General features: G+C 31.7%; 2 protein-coding genes across 5 annotated transcripts in view; one reads left to right on the forward strand and one right to left on the reverse strand.

The window, feature by feature from the left end:
* Positions 1–53: 53 nt before the first annotated feature.
* On the forward strand, positions 54–8,602 carry LOC111003476 (N-acetylneuraminate 9-O-acetyltransferase). 4 transcript variants are annotated; one of them, XM_022273992.2, is made up of 11 exons: positions 54–352; positions 503–599; positions 1,036–1,139; positions 1,444–1,600; positions 1,800–2,058; positions 2,679–2,908; positions 3,600–3,878; positions 4,661–4,879; positions 5,483–5,597; positions 5,860–6,101; positions 6,971–8,602. In XM_022273992.2, exons 1-11 carry the CDS (start codon positions 220–222, stop codon positions 7,536–7,538), a joined length of 2,403 nt encoding a protein of 800 aa, XP_022129684.2. In that variant the 5' UTR covers positions 54–219; the 3' UTR covers positions 7,539–8,602. The 4 variants fall into 4 exon arrangements, with proteins under 4 accessions (XP_022129684.2, XP_022129685.2, XP_045486747.1 ...); XM_022273993.2 differs by having other exon boundaries at positions 4,676–4,879; XM_045630791.1 differs by lacking the exons at positions 5,483–5,597; positions 5,860–6,101; positions 6,971–8,602 and having other exon boundaries at positions 3,605–3,878; positions 4,676–4,808.
* A 2,852-nt stretch (positions 8,603–11,454) lies between these two features.
* Positions 11,455–15,135, reverse strand: part of LOC111003464 — a 129,253-nt gene continuing 125,572 nt past the window's right edge. Inside the window, exons 26-29 of the mRNA XM_045630753.1 lie at positions 14,931–15,128; positions 13,942–13,998; positions 13,351–13,448; positions 11,455–12,797 (exon numbers count right to left, since the gene is read on the reverse strand). Coding sequence (XP_045486709.1) covers positions 12,536–12,797; positions 13,351–13,448; positions 13,942–13,998; positions 14,931–15,128 — 615 coding nt within the window. The 3' untranslated portion in view covers positions 11,455–12,535. The remainder of the gene's footprint in view (positions 12,798–13,350; positions 13,449–13,941; positions 13,999–14,930; positions 15,129–15,135) is intronic.

Genomic DNA, 15,135 nt, shown 5'->3' on the forward strand with positions numbered 1-15,135 from the left:
TCATATGTCAACTGGTATTGTATCTTAACGAAAAAAAATAGAAATATATCTTACAGACGTCTTGTACAGACAGGGATGTTGTTTTTATTTTTTCAGCGAGATTTATGTTTACTTTAGAAAACGTAAAGTAAATAGTGGTTTATAATGAATAAATACTATACCGCATCGATTCTGCAATAGATAATAATTATCATATCAATAAGGAAAATCTTTGCATTAATGGGGTCCCATCCAAAGAAAAACTCGGCAGAGTGGTTTATTGGAAAACTTAACGTAAATAATGCTAAATTGTTAGCATTTTTTCTTGTTTTAGGCTTTATAGGATATCATGGAATATTACACTTGAGATATGGTAAGTGTTTTGAAGTTTTAGCTTAAATCTTTCGAAGAAACCTGAACATTTATTATAAATGCTAAAATTGGATGAAATGTATATTTAATATGACATTATCATAAAACTAGTTTTTGAAAGGTATAAAGAGTGTAAGTTTTTATACTCCAGGTCCAGATTCATGCACTTGGCTACTGTCATCTGGGCGATATAAGGGTGATCATGAATGGCAACCATATGGCTGCATGTTACATAAATATTCCAAAACGTGAGTATTTTCTGATTTTAAATTTAAGTAAAATTACTTCTTCTGCATTGCATACTGCAATGTTTTCAATAATATTAACTACAATTTTATCTTTTAAGCCTTGTTGGATTGATTTGAATTTATTTTTTATTGTGAATTATCTGTAGGTTTTTGGACTGCTAGGTGCAATATATGATTATTGGTATAATAGCTGTGTCAGTTAAAATATCTACCATACACATTAATAAATACTATGGTTATCTAGACTATGTGATAATATTTACACTACACCTTTTTATATTTTATGTTCTGTAAAATATCTAATATTTAACAAAAGTCACATGAACATAAATAAACACAAACTGTTACTTATACATATTAAACATATTAAAATATATATTAATTTATGTAAAAACCTTTTTTTTATTAAATACAAAGATTTAATAATACATTTCAGAGATGCAAGAAGATGTTTACGATACTTAGCATTCTGGGGTAAATACAATAGCTTTGCATTTATCGGTGACTCGAGGCTTGAACAATTGTACGAGCATTTTATCAGTAAGTGAGACAATAGTTGTATGTGCTAATTATGTTTAAGGCTCATATTTAGAAATTAATATTCTTCACACCGCTGTAAAATTATTTTATACATATTATGCAGAGAATAGTATACAATATTCTATGGAAAAAGCATACATTTTCAAGTCAAGTTTCGAGAAGAACTTACATAGATAACCAGATTTTTTATAGAATTATAAAATGAATTGAGAAAAATCAGACTAGAGACAAAAAAAGTTGACTAGTGTTAAAACTAGATTGGTTACGAGAGCTAGGATCTAGTTAATTAATGAAAATATTCCAGGTGGCCTAAAAACTCGTCTAGATGTTGATACATCTTATTCAACAATAGACCATCACACACCCAATTATACATATGTAGATAATAAATTGAGATTATCTGTTACTTTTATATGGAGTGATGACATATCTAAAACTATGGTGGAAAAGTTTAGGATGTGGTATGTTTTTTATATTGATTTATTCTTAATGTTATTACAGAAAATAACTTGTTTACTAGTTAGTTTATGTGGTGATTGATTTTGTAATTTAAACAGAATTGTTTTTCTTATAATTTAACTCAAATTATGTAAACTAAAATTAATGAACCAAAAGTCTTACGGCATAAAGTTGTTCAAATGATAAAGTCATTTTTTTTAGGCAAATTTCCGACAGACCACCATCAGTCATAGTCGCAAGTAGTGGTCTTAAACTTATTAACAATCGGAACATAACTGAGGCAAATCTTGAAGAATACAAGAGAAACTTGACACGTTTAGTTCAACCTATTGACGCATTAGCACAGCGGGGAACAAAGGTTCTTTGGAAGTTGTTGGAAAGTGTTGACATTGCAAAGCTAAATAATGATGTCAAGATTAATAACAATGATATTGATGCATATAATCGGGCGGCTGTTGAGGTAAAATTCTTTGCTTTTTAGTACTGGGTTTGAATTAAAAATTATGTGAAAAATTAGAAAAACAATCTATAGTTATTATAAGTACATACAATATCCTTGTAGTGAAAATTTTTTAAATTAATTTTAAAGTGGCGGTTGAAGATTCATTACTTTTGAATGATGCCATTATCTTATATCTTTAAACGAGCAATTCTTGTATATATATAATTGGAATCTCGGGATCGGCTCCAACGATTTTCATGAAATTTAGTATACGGGGGGTTTTGGGGGCGATAAATCTAATCTAATCTAATCTAGCTAGGAATAAATGATACTAAATAACAAAAATTTGGTGTTTGAGTAGTCCCAATTTAAACTGAAAAATGAATCTTCCTGACATCTATCGGCGAATAATAATACTATTTTTTTTTAATTGCTTTAACGACACACCAACACTAAAGCTATTCCAGCATATATATTCTATATTGTGCATATTTCATCATTTTATTAGTATGTAATTCGTACTTAAATATAACTTCCAAAAAACACAATTTATAAAAAAATAAAAATACCGAGCAAAGCTCGGCCATCTAGGTACTAATATATAATGCAACAAAATTAAATATAAATATTAATTTTAGATACTCCAACACAGTGCCACTAAAATGTGGAACTCCCCACGTCTGGCAGCATCAGGGGCGACGTCCCCAGATGGCGTGTCCCTAAGTGCCACAGCCCTACGCCACTCCACTCAAATACTACTCAACATGTTCTGCAATGACCACATGAACTTCAACGATGGCACTTGCTGTGCTCAGCCGGAGCCCTGTACTCAGTTGCAGCTGATGACTTTCGCTCTTTTCTTGCTATGGTGAGATACAGCCAATTTTATATTGAAAATTACTAGTTTTAGACATTTTTTAAGGTTTTAGGTATAAAGTTAATTAAATCAATTAATTATGAAGTGACAACTTTTATTAACATTAAATTATTATGTATTTCTAAATATATAATTACTTATAAACCATTTTTTCCAGAAGACTAACTGTTTAAATAATGAACAATCAATAAGTTTTTTAAATTTAAAGATTTTCTTAGCTGAGAACCCGAAAATAATTTAATTTATAAATTTAATTTTGAGATTAATTATCTCATTTAAGTTTTTTTGTACTCATAATTAAAAATTTATTGAATTTTTACTGGTATTCCAAGAAGCTATCAATAGTATATACAAATACAATTAACTTACAATATTATTGATCTGTGATAAAAAATGCAATTTTTCCTAATTTTAACATTAAAAAAAATTATTTTAATATAGAGCATTCCCTATATAAAAACTAAATTATTGCATTTTAACTATAGTGTTCTTTCGTCTCTTACCGATAAATGATGTTTTTGCTGTCATGAAAACAGACGTAGCGAGCAATTTTTTTTTAAAGTATTATACACTAATTCTGACATGAGTTACGAATAACTTTATCTTTATCTAATTTCTTTGTACTGTGATTATTATTATTTTACATTAAAAAATAGCAACTTTACATACCATGTCTTTCTAGCGCAGTGTTAGTGCTGATGCGATCAGTGTGGAAGTGGTCGCAGACAATAAAACAGAAAATCGAGGGGTACTCTCTTGTGAATCAACCGACTGTTGCCAATCCGTCTCCAATGGTGGCGCTGGCGAAGTTGGGAATGATAATGGCATATTTCTATTTGTGCGATAGAACGAATTTCTTCATGAAGGAGAACAAATACTATTCGGAGTGGAGTTTTTGGTTGCCGGTGGGATATGTGTTCGCTTTGGGATTGTTCTTCACGGACGAATCTAAATCGACCAGGTACGGGAAGTGGTTTGGGGAGAGAAATAATCATTAGATATTTAGGGTCTGTTTCACAATGACCGGATAAATTCCAAATAAGCTATTTAATTCTTATTGGTAGGATAAACTAGTTTACTAGATAAGTTTCTTATTCGGAACTTTTATCTTCCGAATAATTTATGTGTTGCATAGCTATTTGGTACTTTATCCATGCATTGTGAAACAGACCCTTAGTCTTTAAAACTACTCACAAAGCCCGGATACCCACAAACAAGAATGGGTATTCGTTTGGCCTCTTTAAAAAAATAGCAATACATTATTAAAATTAAAATTATTACGCAGTTTTATTCGTTTGCTCTAACATTTGTAAATTTTCCACTTTATTAATCGTCAAAGTTATAATATATTTATTCAGTTAAATCACATGATCACTTTGAATAGTCAACTTTGCCGCCTGTTCGGAATCGCTAGTTTCGTTTTAGTTTTTACTGCCTCACTGCAATTCTGCATCTGTTTTATATAAATTCTCGTGTATTTTATTATCGTTCTTATTAATTAAGGCAAAAAGCCTACAACGAGCCAAATGCGACCTCGAACTCTGAGGTCGTGGGTTCGTTTCCAGGCAGTTGGTCAACTTTTTAGCAAAAATTTCGTATGTCGAAGAAAATCGTGAGGAAACTGGTTTGTTTTAGACGTAACATACTGGCTATAATGCTTATTTAAACCCCATGGGACATGGTATACGTGGGGTCTTGGGACATATATATGGGTATATAAGGGCAGTTCCACATTTTAAACAGACACAAACGCTTCAGCCATTCCCGAGTGTTGCACCGGGAGCAGACAGACGAGTGGAAGGGATGGATGCAGCTGGTGATCTTGGTCTATCAGGTGACTGGGGCGAGTAAAGTCCTACCCATTTACATGATGGTGAGGGCTCTGGTCTCCTCTTATCTCTTCTTGACGGGTTACGGGCATTTTTATTACACGTGGAAGACTGGTGACACGGGTTTGGTTAGGTGAGTTGAGGGTATAAAAATTAAAAATAAATACAATATAATTTTTATTATTATTTATATTATCCAACCTATTTTTAAAATAGTTCAGAGAGGCACTATTAACACTTTCCAGAAGCCTATACCATCAGCTACTTCTCGGTTTGGAAGAAAGTTCTTTAGGGAATTTGGATTTTATTGAGTGGTCTTTAGTTTTAAAGAACTATCCCTGAAATGTGTGTTGTCATTTAAAATAAAGAGCTTCTTAATTCCTTGGAAGTTATAGGGGCCAGTGAGGATTTGTAAAATCAATGAGTTTTTCTCGTAATCGCTTACTTTCTAAATCAATAAGATCAAGTGCTTTAAACCCTTACAAAACGTGTGTTTGTACACGCGTTAGAAGTTATACTTCTTTGGCATAACAAGATAAAAATCTTTTCAAATTTTTTATTCTACGTTTGTAGAAATATATATTGAAAGTTTTACTATAAAGCATTGTCTAGTTAAATAAAGTTTATTTAATAATCTCAAAAAAAAAACTGAAATGTTGACTATAGCTATCTTCAGGGTGTCGGTTTCCTGTGACGGTGTGTGTACTTTATTTTCTATGTATTGCTTTAATTGCAGGTACTTTCGTGTGATATTTCGTCTAAATTTTTTCACAATAGTGCTTTGTTTGACAATGAACCGACCCTATCAGTTCTACAGCTTCATTCCTCTGGTTTCTTTCTGGTATACATTGGTAAGAGACAATTATCGCTCACAAAAATACATAATTCTTCAAAGGCCGGCAACACACTTGCAAGCCCTCTGGCATTGAAAGTCCATGGGCGCCGCTATCACCATCAGATGAGCCTCTTGCCCGTTTGTCCCCTGTTCTTTAAAAAAAAAAATAGTAATTGTCTAAAAAGTTTCGGAATAAATACTGATTTTGCGCTTTAATAAATTTTTAATGTATATTGAATTAATGAAATAAGATATTAAATGAGAAATATACATTTCAGATGTTCGTAATATTGGCACTGCCACCTCATATTGCGCCGTTATCGACCCACACGGCGGAGTCCAAGCCGTACCAGTACATCATCATCGGGATGAAGGTGGTGGGTCTACTCTCGGTGGTGACAGTTCTGTTTCTCAGTGAGGTCTTCTTCCAGAAGATCTTTGTTATGAGACCTTGGAAAGCGCTTTTCGTGAACTCTGACGATGATATTCATCAATGGTGGCTGGACTGGAAGCAGGATAGGTGAGTTCCTGATAAAAGTTTAAAAACAATACTAATAATATATAAAGTTTTGTTAAACTTAATTATGCAGATTGTAGAACAATGTGATTGTTGAATTACTGTACCGATTCTTGAAAGGCCAGCAACGCAACATCAGATGACTGCAGTCAGTTTGCTAATATTGATATTTGTTGTTTAAAAAATACTATTTATTTAAATTATAAAGTTAGGTATTTAATATTAAAGTAAAACATGTGATGCCGAAGGGTAGAAGTTGCACCACGTTACTTTGTGCAAATATTATTCATGAAACAATTACTATACATAACAAAAAACAACATGTTAAGATTTATTAAAAATGTTTTTTAATAAACATTTATTTATTTTTTGTTGAATTTATACTTTTGGCGCGGTAGGGAAAAATGACGAGAGTAATTTTTACGATGCGTGCGCACACCGTCACGAAAAACTAACACCCTGAAGTTAGCTAAAGTCAACTTTTTAGTTTTTTTGCGATATTTAAATAAACTTTATTTAACTAGATAATGCATTATAATAAGCTTTCAATAAATACCATTTTTCTATAATAATTTGAAAAAATAATAATCTTGTTGCGTCAAAGAAGTTTAACTTCAAACGCGTGCATGTACACACATGTTTTTTTTATTTCAAATACATTCTTTTAGTCATGGACTCTTGTATTTCATATGATGTTTCCTATGACGGTATATATATATATTTGGAAACAAAAAAAGTTGTGCTACAACAATTAGTCTTGGTCTTTTTCCAAATAAGCAAGTATCAGTCTCTTGTTAAGGTATATTACAATAATATAAACTTTTCTTTGTTTATTATAATTGTAATTAACTATGACATTTTCTTTGTCACAGGTACTCGTTGGCCTACGGTATAATATTTGCAATAGCGTACCTCCTCGCACAAAGATACAATCTCCTAGACGACAACAATCACAGCAACTTGTTCACGCCCGGCATATCTCTTTCAGCGACACTTCTAGCTTTCATAGGTCTAGGTAGTTATATAACATTTACATTTTTCTGCACAAACACATTCGACTGTAACGAAATCCATAGTTACGTAACTTTTCTGCCAATTGTCAGTTATATTTTGCTTAGGAACGTCTCTGGCGCGCTTCGGACGCGTCACTCCAGTTTGTTCGCGTGGTTCGGATGTATAACACTAGAGTTGTTTGCGAGCCAAAGTCACATTTGGCTCGCGGCTGATACGCACGGGGTGTTAGTGCTGATACCCGGTGCGCCGATACTGAATTTAATCCTAACCTCGTACATATTTATATTTACGGCACACGAAATACACAAGCTGACGGGTATTATACTGCCGTACGCTGTGCCGGATGATTGGAGGCTGGTTTTGAGGAATTTTGCGATATTTTTAGCGATCTTAGTACCGATTGGAATACACGATGGTATGTTTTGATAAGTGGAAATGTTTGATGGAGTTTTTTTTTGGTTCGATTTTTTTTGATGTGGCGTTAATATTGTATCGTTTCGCATTTATGTGATGTCGTCCCAGCATAAAATATGTAGCGTCACGATTGTTAAAATTATTTATATTTTTATTAAGTAAAAGTTGAAAAAAATTACTACCCTTTTAAATGTTTAAATTTTTCATGTATCATCCTTGTAGTCTACCCTCCGTATTAGAAAATAGAGTTTTATAACACTGTTTTGAATCAAGTACTCAATCACATCGATGTCTCAAATTGTGTTTAAGCTTCTGTCTGCGAGTTAAAAGTTTGTAGTCGCACAAATTTTTGTGAGGGTATGTTAATTAATATACAGTACTGTCACAGGTAAGGGTACGATTTTCGGGACTTAGTTTGATGAATATGATTTGACATACGGGAGTAATAGACGCTACTGGACTAATCCTTTGCTTAAACTGTGCTTAATTAAGTAAGGAAGACTTACCAGTGTGACTAGGATTGGCCAGATATTTATACTGTCTCTTGTACTACTTAGCACTAACAAGAATAACTAAAAAAATTTTTTACTGAAATATTAAAATTTTAAACCTTTATAGTATGATCTCAATTCGCTTATCACGAATATTATGTCTCCTTAAAATTAGCCTTTAGGTTAATTTGACAGAGTTCAAATTTCCACAGCACCCTTGTAACAAGTGTCGTTTGTAGATATTATATAAACATTTTAAATGGCTTTCCTTTATATTATATCAAGGTCTACGGCAACCTAGTATAAATACATATATGTATTAGTTTTAACTCGAACAAAAGGTGTGATTTTATTTTGTACAGTTTTTGGCTTTGAACCGATTTATTTGTATAATTTTGTACTTTTGTATTGAATGCAGATAAACCTCAAATGATTGTTTTGTGATATTAATATAATGCTATTTTATGAAAATATTTTGTGATTACATTTAAGTCTTTTGTAAATTTGCAAGTACAATTTGGTAATGTACAATTCTACGTAAATCAGTTATGATGTTACTTTAATAAACACTGTGATTTTGATTTGTAAGCGATTTTTATTAAACTGAAACCCTTCGTCGTTTATAATTTACGTTCCGAGTTTGATTCCTGGCTAAACCACATTGGTTTCTGGTACACAAAGTTTGATGCTTTAGAAAATATATTAGAAACACATAGTTTCTAAGGTAGTCTTAAAAAAATAACGGGTTCCTAATAATTTTTTCGAAGTGGTATTTGAATTGAGGTTTGAGAATAAAATACATCAAACAAGCAAAATTTTATTTCTTATTTTTTTCGTGAATAATGACTTATACGTAGGTTACATGTGTTGTGTAAAATTTGTTTATTTACAATATTTTGCTCTAAATGAATACAATAAGTGATGGTGTTTTTAATATAAAATATATTTTATGACGCAGGGCTTTGTTAAATATAAATAAACTATCAAAGAAAAATTATAAATATTTCATACTTAACTGAATGAAAAGATGTATGCTATGACTCTTGGAACAAAATCCTTTTGACATAGATTTTCGTTTTTTAATTTTAATCACTACAGGTTTTACTAGCGAGTATTAAATATCGAGGCGAGTAGCGGAGGGCGTGGGCACATCGTTCACGGGCAAGTCACGAAGACTTTGCGCTAAGATAAGTACGAACATTGATATCGCTTGCCCCGGGGAACAAAGTCGTAAAGTAAAAGTACGATTGTTTAAATGTTTTCTATTTTTTTTATTTAGAAATATTGTCAAACATTTTGTTCAAAAAACCACGCGGACATTCTACGGAATTTGAATAAAGTCACACACCTCATTTACTTCTTTAATCTACGGAAATAATTTTATGCATAATGTTAATACTCGTTTGCCTAATTATGCTTTCCTGAAATAGATCGCAACAACCATATATATATAGTTTAGATTGTAATTCTACCAAATAATCATACGTTAGTGCGGCTGTTTAAAAATGATAAAAGAGTGGTGATAATATATATGTTTCGCTAAGAGAGTGGTAATAAATTATTACGTTCTAGACACACGACAAAATGTTCTGTCGTAATGTGCGATAAGTGTATCGCCATAATTATGTTTAAACAGTGAAACAATCGTAAAAAAGATAAATTACTGTAATGAAGAATTAGTAATTTCTTAACTACATATTTACAGTAATAACACAAGAAAAAAATGAAAACGTCAAATAGAAAAACAATTCTTTCATTTAATTGTATACGTAATGCATTACCTTGTTTTATTTTCCTGAGAAAAATTGATTTTGCTTTTGCGACTTTGTTAAATAGGGCAAGCGATATGTCAAATTCTATAAGTTTTTGACTTTTCTATATGTTACTAAATTCAGGCAAATATTTACCTTTCACACACAGTGACAGCTGACTTGCTAATTGCTCCACTATTCAATGTGTACGCGTGTTTCGATGTTACAAAAGAAGACTTGGTTTGTGACTGTTATATGTTTTATTACATTAACAGGTAGATAAGAATCGCTCAATTGATATATGGAAGATAATTTGAAATGTTATTTCAGTTATAATTTGAGGAAGATCACAAAATAAATTATAAATATAGTTATAAATTGAGTGATTATCTGAAACTCTCTCGTTCGAGTCTCGCAAGATGACAACGGTATATATATTATATATATTGAAATTGAATTCCAAATTGATACAGCTATTTATTATATATTCTTATAACTACGAAGGTGCACTTAGTAAATTAGTAGGTGTTTATACAATGGTCCTAAATTAGATTTACTTCGAATAAATTCGAGATTGAAAATTACGTGAAATTAATTTGAATTGAGCTGCACCAATAATGTTATGATCACAGCATTTTTTATACTTTTATAATTTCGTGACTTATTATAAAATATTGCTTATATAACGTGCACTCATTTTATTGCGTTTTATATGAACCACTAAGTCATCTACATATAGTATTTTATGTCACTTGGGTACGTGACTTTTGGAAAATCTGCTACATCGAGAATAGGTTTTAATATTTTAATAAATTGTTTGGTTACAAATTCAAAACTCCTTTTGCTTCCATTTTGGAATATGTTTTATATATTTGAAAATATGAATGCGTTGAATATGAGATAACAAAAAATCACGTACCAGTGACAGCCCTTTATAATGTATCTCTTATACGCAAGGCAACGAACACGTTCGTTTTAACAAAATGTATGTGCTTCTCTTACGTCTAAAGAATGCGAAGAACTATCACGCTTAACAAAAAAGAAGTTACGTTAAGAATAAGTTTAAGAAAATCAGTCTCAACAACAGGCCATTATTTTTTATATTTTTTTAGTTATTCTATTTTAACACGTTTAAGCTAAAGTAAATAGTAAAAACTAATAAACTACAAGCAGCCACGTCCCTAGAAGTTACAGGTTTTTGTAAACTTGGTCATTTTAAACAACAACTAGTGGACATTGCAAATGTAAAAATTTATAAATTCATCGAGAAATGCAAACAATTTATTATAGATATTTGTACTACTCTATAATTGTTAGTAATATGCTGGAATATATGGGTACTAGGAGGTATGTTATACAAAGATGTATAAATGCGAATAAAGGGGTTTAATGGAGAGTACATTAACAGGTTGCAATATATTCGGATACATCAATGCTTTACATCAAATACGCACATCAAGAACTTCAGTCTTATTAAGATCATCACATCTAAGTAGGTTATATTGCTGCATTTTATTATCAATACGAGTCAAAGTACGCAACCAATGTATATAATGTATTCGACACAATTGTGTAATTTCACTTTACTTAAGAATAACACAATTTAAAAGGTAATGGCTAATTTAATTGAGTATGAAGATAAGGATATGAAGGTATGCATTTATCTAATATTGGTGCGTAAGTATCTTTTTAATGCAAGTTAGCTACGGTCCTTAATGGTGCCTAGATAAATATAGTAATTGTGCATTTGGTATACAGATTTTTTTGGGCCTTTCGTTTTTCAACTAACTCTAAAAATTTACAAGTCTTCTCATAAATACACGAAGAAAGAAAAATTCTCTCATGTCCCGGTATTTACATTATAAAGTAAATTATTTACAAAGTAGCAAAAAGTGCGCAAAAGACAACTTCACAAAATATGCATTTGAGCAATATGTTTAAAAAATATTTACAAAAACATTTGTAACAATAGATAGTATTAATAAAATAGCGGAGTGCGAAATTAATGAACAAATTGATGCAATGACAATTACGTTTCATAAGATGGGATTATGTCCTATTATTCAATTGCTTAAAATACTTCGTACAATCTATAAAACAAGTTATTGCTATGAGAAAATTATTTACATTGTTATTTCACTAGATAAACTCACTAAGAACACGCCGAACGAAAGATAATGGCACTATAGTCTACGTTAACAACACTACAATTCCATGTCACTTACTACATATCACATTAGCTTAGAATATTGTAAAATTTCGAATGCGACTTGTCAAAGTATAGTTGATATAAAAATTGTACGATTTAAACGTTTTGCCGTAACTTAAGTACGAACCATAACGCAGAATACAGACGAGAAAATATGGATGGATTTCAATGAGATTTGAGGACTGATAAGAGAAGTTATTTTGCTGTGAGGTGATGATTATACGTTTTATTTGGAAATTTCGGTACGCAACTTGGCAACAGTGTGTGGTAAGACAATGTATTGGCTCTTAGTAAAAAAGGATCGCATCTACAGACTCTTCAAAACATATTTTAGGGATTTAATCAAATACATATAAATATAGTTATCAAGTAAATAATGTTATGAATTCACATTTAAATTTTTAAATGAGACTTTACAACTACCACCGGAGACTCAAATATCTGCCTTCAACCAACTGATTGGGATCTTAAGGTTTTAGAAACATTTTCAGTATATTCCTTTAAATGATATCTTGCTAATGTAAATGTTTGAATACAAAACGATAAAAAATGTTATAATTAGTCTGAATTATCGGGAGCAGCACTTAACGTTCTCGTTTCATCGTGAACGAACGACTTATCGTAACGTCTTTGCCTCGTGATTTTGGGTCTTGCAGCACTTAACAGAGGAGCTGATATCGCGTGACATGGCAATCGGTTGTGGTCCTTCCTGCCCTGGAGTAAAGGTGACGTGACACTGGAGGACTCGTCCCCTTCATCGTCAGATATTACAGGATAGCTTTGCTTCATTTTTAAACTTCTTTCTAGGCGACGGAGAAACCTGAAAATTTGCAATGTCACCATGTAAGAGTAAATTATTTAAACAACACACAACCACAAATACACAAATAAAAACGTTTTTTTAAGTGAAACTTCTTCAGGCGCAAGAGGGTAAATTTTTTAAGGAACGTCACGAAGATGTGCAGCGTTTTTATCGAAGAAAAGGGAGAGAGCGATTGAGAGAGAGTGAGAAAGAGTGAGAATTCCTTTTTCAATCGGATTGAGAAAAAAATACACGCTATTGGTTGATCTATTCGTTTAGTAGTTACATATTATAACTAAATGGAGTGATCATATACTGGTACATGATGTATTAGGCTTTTACCCTAGTAATAATTAATTTACAAAGAAGTTTCAAGTTTGTATTCAAATATACGAAGAAGAGCAGAAGAAATTTCTTTATATTGTTTTATGTTTTGTGTGATTGCATGACTTTTGAAGGTTCTACGATTTTTGTTACGTGTAGGTAAGCACAGAAGCCCGTCTGAAAGTTAGGGGACGCTGACTGTTTATCATTCATATTAAAGTTCAAAATATTTGATGCAATAAATTACCTTATCTGATTACTAATAGTCCTCAACTTGTTAACCTTCACGGGTCTCCGAGATCCCTCAGTTAAATCTAAACTAGACGATATCTTTGAAGTTGTGTCCTGTGATAAACAGATATAAGATTTACATTTTAATTTGGACTGTAGTTGTAGTTTATGTTCTTTTTCCATTTAATAATATATAAAACAACTTTTCAGGTCTGTGAAATTCCTTCGTGATCATTTATAATAGGAAGTAGGCGATCAACCTTCTGTGCTTGGCTTAGACGATGACAGAGTTTTTGAGTCTAATCCAAGCAGGTTTCCTCACGAATTTTTCCAATACCGTTCGAGCAAATGTTAAATGCGCACTTAAACAGACAGTCCATTGGTGCACAGCCGGATATCGAACCTACGACCTCAAGGATGCGTACGCTGAAGCCACTAAATCAACACTTACCACCAATACCAATTATCAATATAAACATTATTATTTGTATCATACAGTTAACTATCCATTACAATAATAACTAGTTCATAAAGCACGTTAAAATGTTGGTTGAGTATAGGTAAATTAGAAATATTAAAAAACAAAGTCATCTAAGAAACAAATCACCTCTGAACTTCGGCATTTCTGTCGGCGGAACGGTTTCTTCAGACGTGTTGGCTCTGACTGTAAACAATTAGTGAGGGAGCGACAAATAAACAAACAAGCTAAATAATTAATAACGATTAAAAATGGACATAGGTGTTTTACGTTTGGAATCCAGAATTAACAATATTAAATTGTACCTTAGGTAAGAAATAAAATATAATTGATAGCTATGTCCAATTTCTTTTTGAAAGTAATATAAAATAGTGAACAGTGATAAAATTGTGATAAAAGTGCGTCCTATCTTAATTGTTTATTTGGGTGTTATTATTTCATGCATTTTATATCAAAATAGTTAAATATTAAAGAGAGTTATGTACACGTTTAAAATTACTTAATATTTATAAGTAAATTTATATTCAAGGAGAAGGCTCAAACCACATACTTTTAAATGAAAAGCGAACTTAACCATAAGATAACATATAGATTAGAGGTAAAACGGTAAAAATACAGAGAACAGTTCAGAAGAAAATAATCTTTAATATATTTTATATATTGGAAAGATATGTGTGTGCCAAATAATCCCCCTTGTGGTATTTACTCGTATTAAGTGTGTTGACAAAGACAATGACAAGACAAGACGCAAATATTATTGCTTGTAGGACAGATATATTTAGTTGCACACAGGCTGAATTCAGAAGAGTTGCATTATTCATAATTAGTTACAAAAAGGTTTTATGATTTCTTGATTTGTTTATTTTATATATATATAGTAAAATTTTTCAATTATTAAGTTTTCTATTGAAGTATTAAATTACTGACAAATAGGAAATAAGGAAAAAATATTTTAAAGTTACCTTTCTTGATAAAGAGCGTTAAGAATGGAACATATAAAGGTGTAATAACTTAAAATTTGAAAGTTATTTCTATTATAGCGAACTTAAAGCATTGGATAAACCTTCTTCTTTTCTAGTGGTCACAATACAAAGTACAAGTCTATAGCAAATCATTACGTGTGAAGCAATAGGTCGCGATATTTGCGTGTAGACCTGCATGTCCAAGTCTGGAAGCCTCAGTTCCCTCGCCGAAGCAATAGATGCCACTGAGGCGTTGGAAACAGATTCCTCTGATGATGACGAGGAAGCAAGTGCTGGCACTTGGGAACGTGAGCGTCTTCTGCCGACTTTGCGGCCTCGGTTGTAACATGGTACCTATAAG

The sequence above is a fragment of the Pieris rapae genome, chromosome 13, assembly GCF_905147795.1.
Source record: "Pieris rapae chromosome 13, ilPieRapa1.1, whole genome shotgun sequence".
NCBI lineage: Eukaryota > Metazoa > Arthropoda > Insecta > Lepidoptera > Pieridae > Pieris > Pieris rapae.

Coding starts and splice junctions, on each gene's coding strand:
- LOC111003476 (XM_022273992.2), top strand. CDS start 220: ATGGGGTCCCATCCAAAGAAAAACTCGGCAGAGTGGTTTATTGGAAAA. Junction 353..502: donor AATATTACACTTGAGATATG/GTAAGTGTTTTG, acceptor TTTATACTCCAG/GTCCAGATTCATGCACTTGG. Junction 600..1,035: donor TTACATAAATATTCCAAAAC/GTGAGTATTTTC, acceptor AATACATTTCAG/AGATGCAAGAAGATGTTTAC.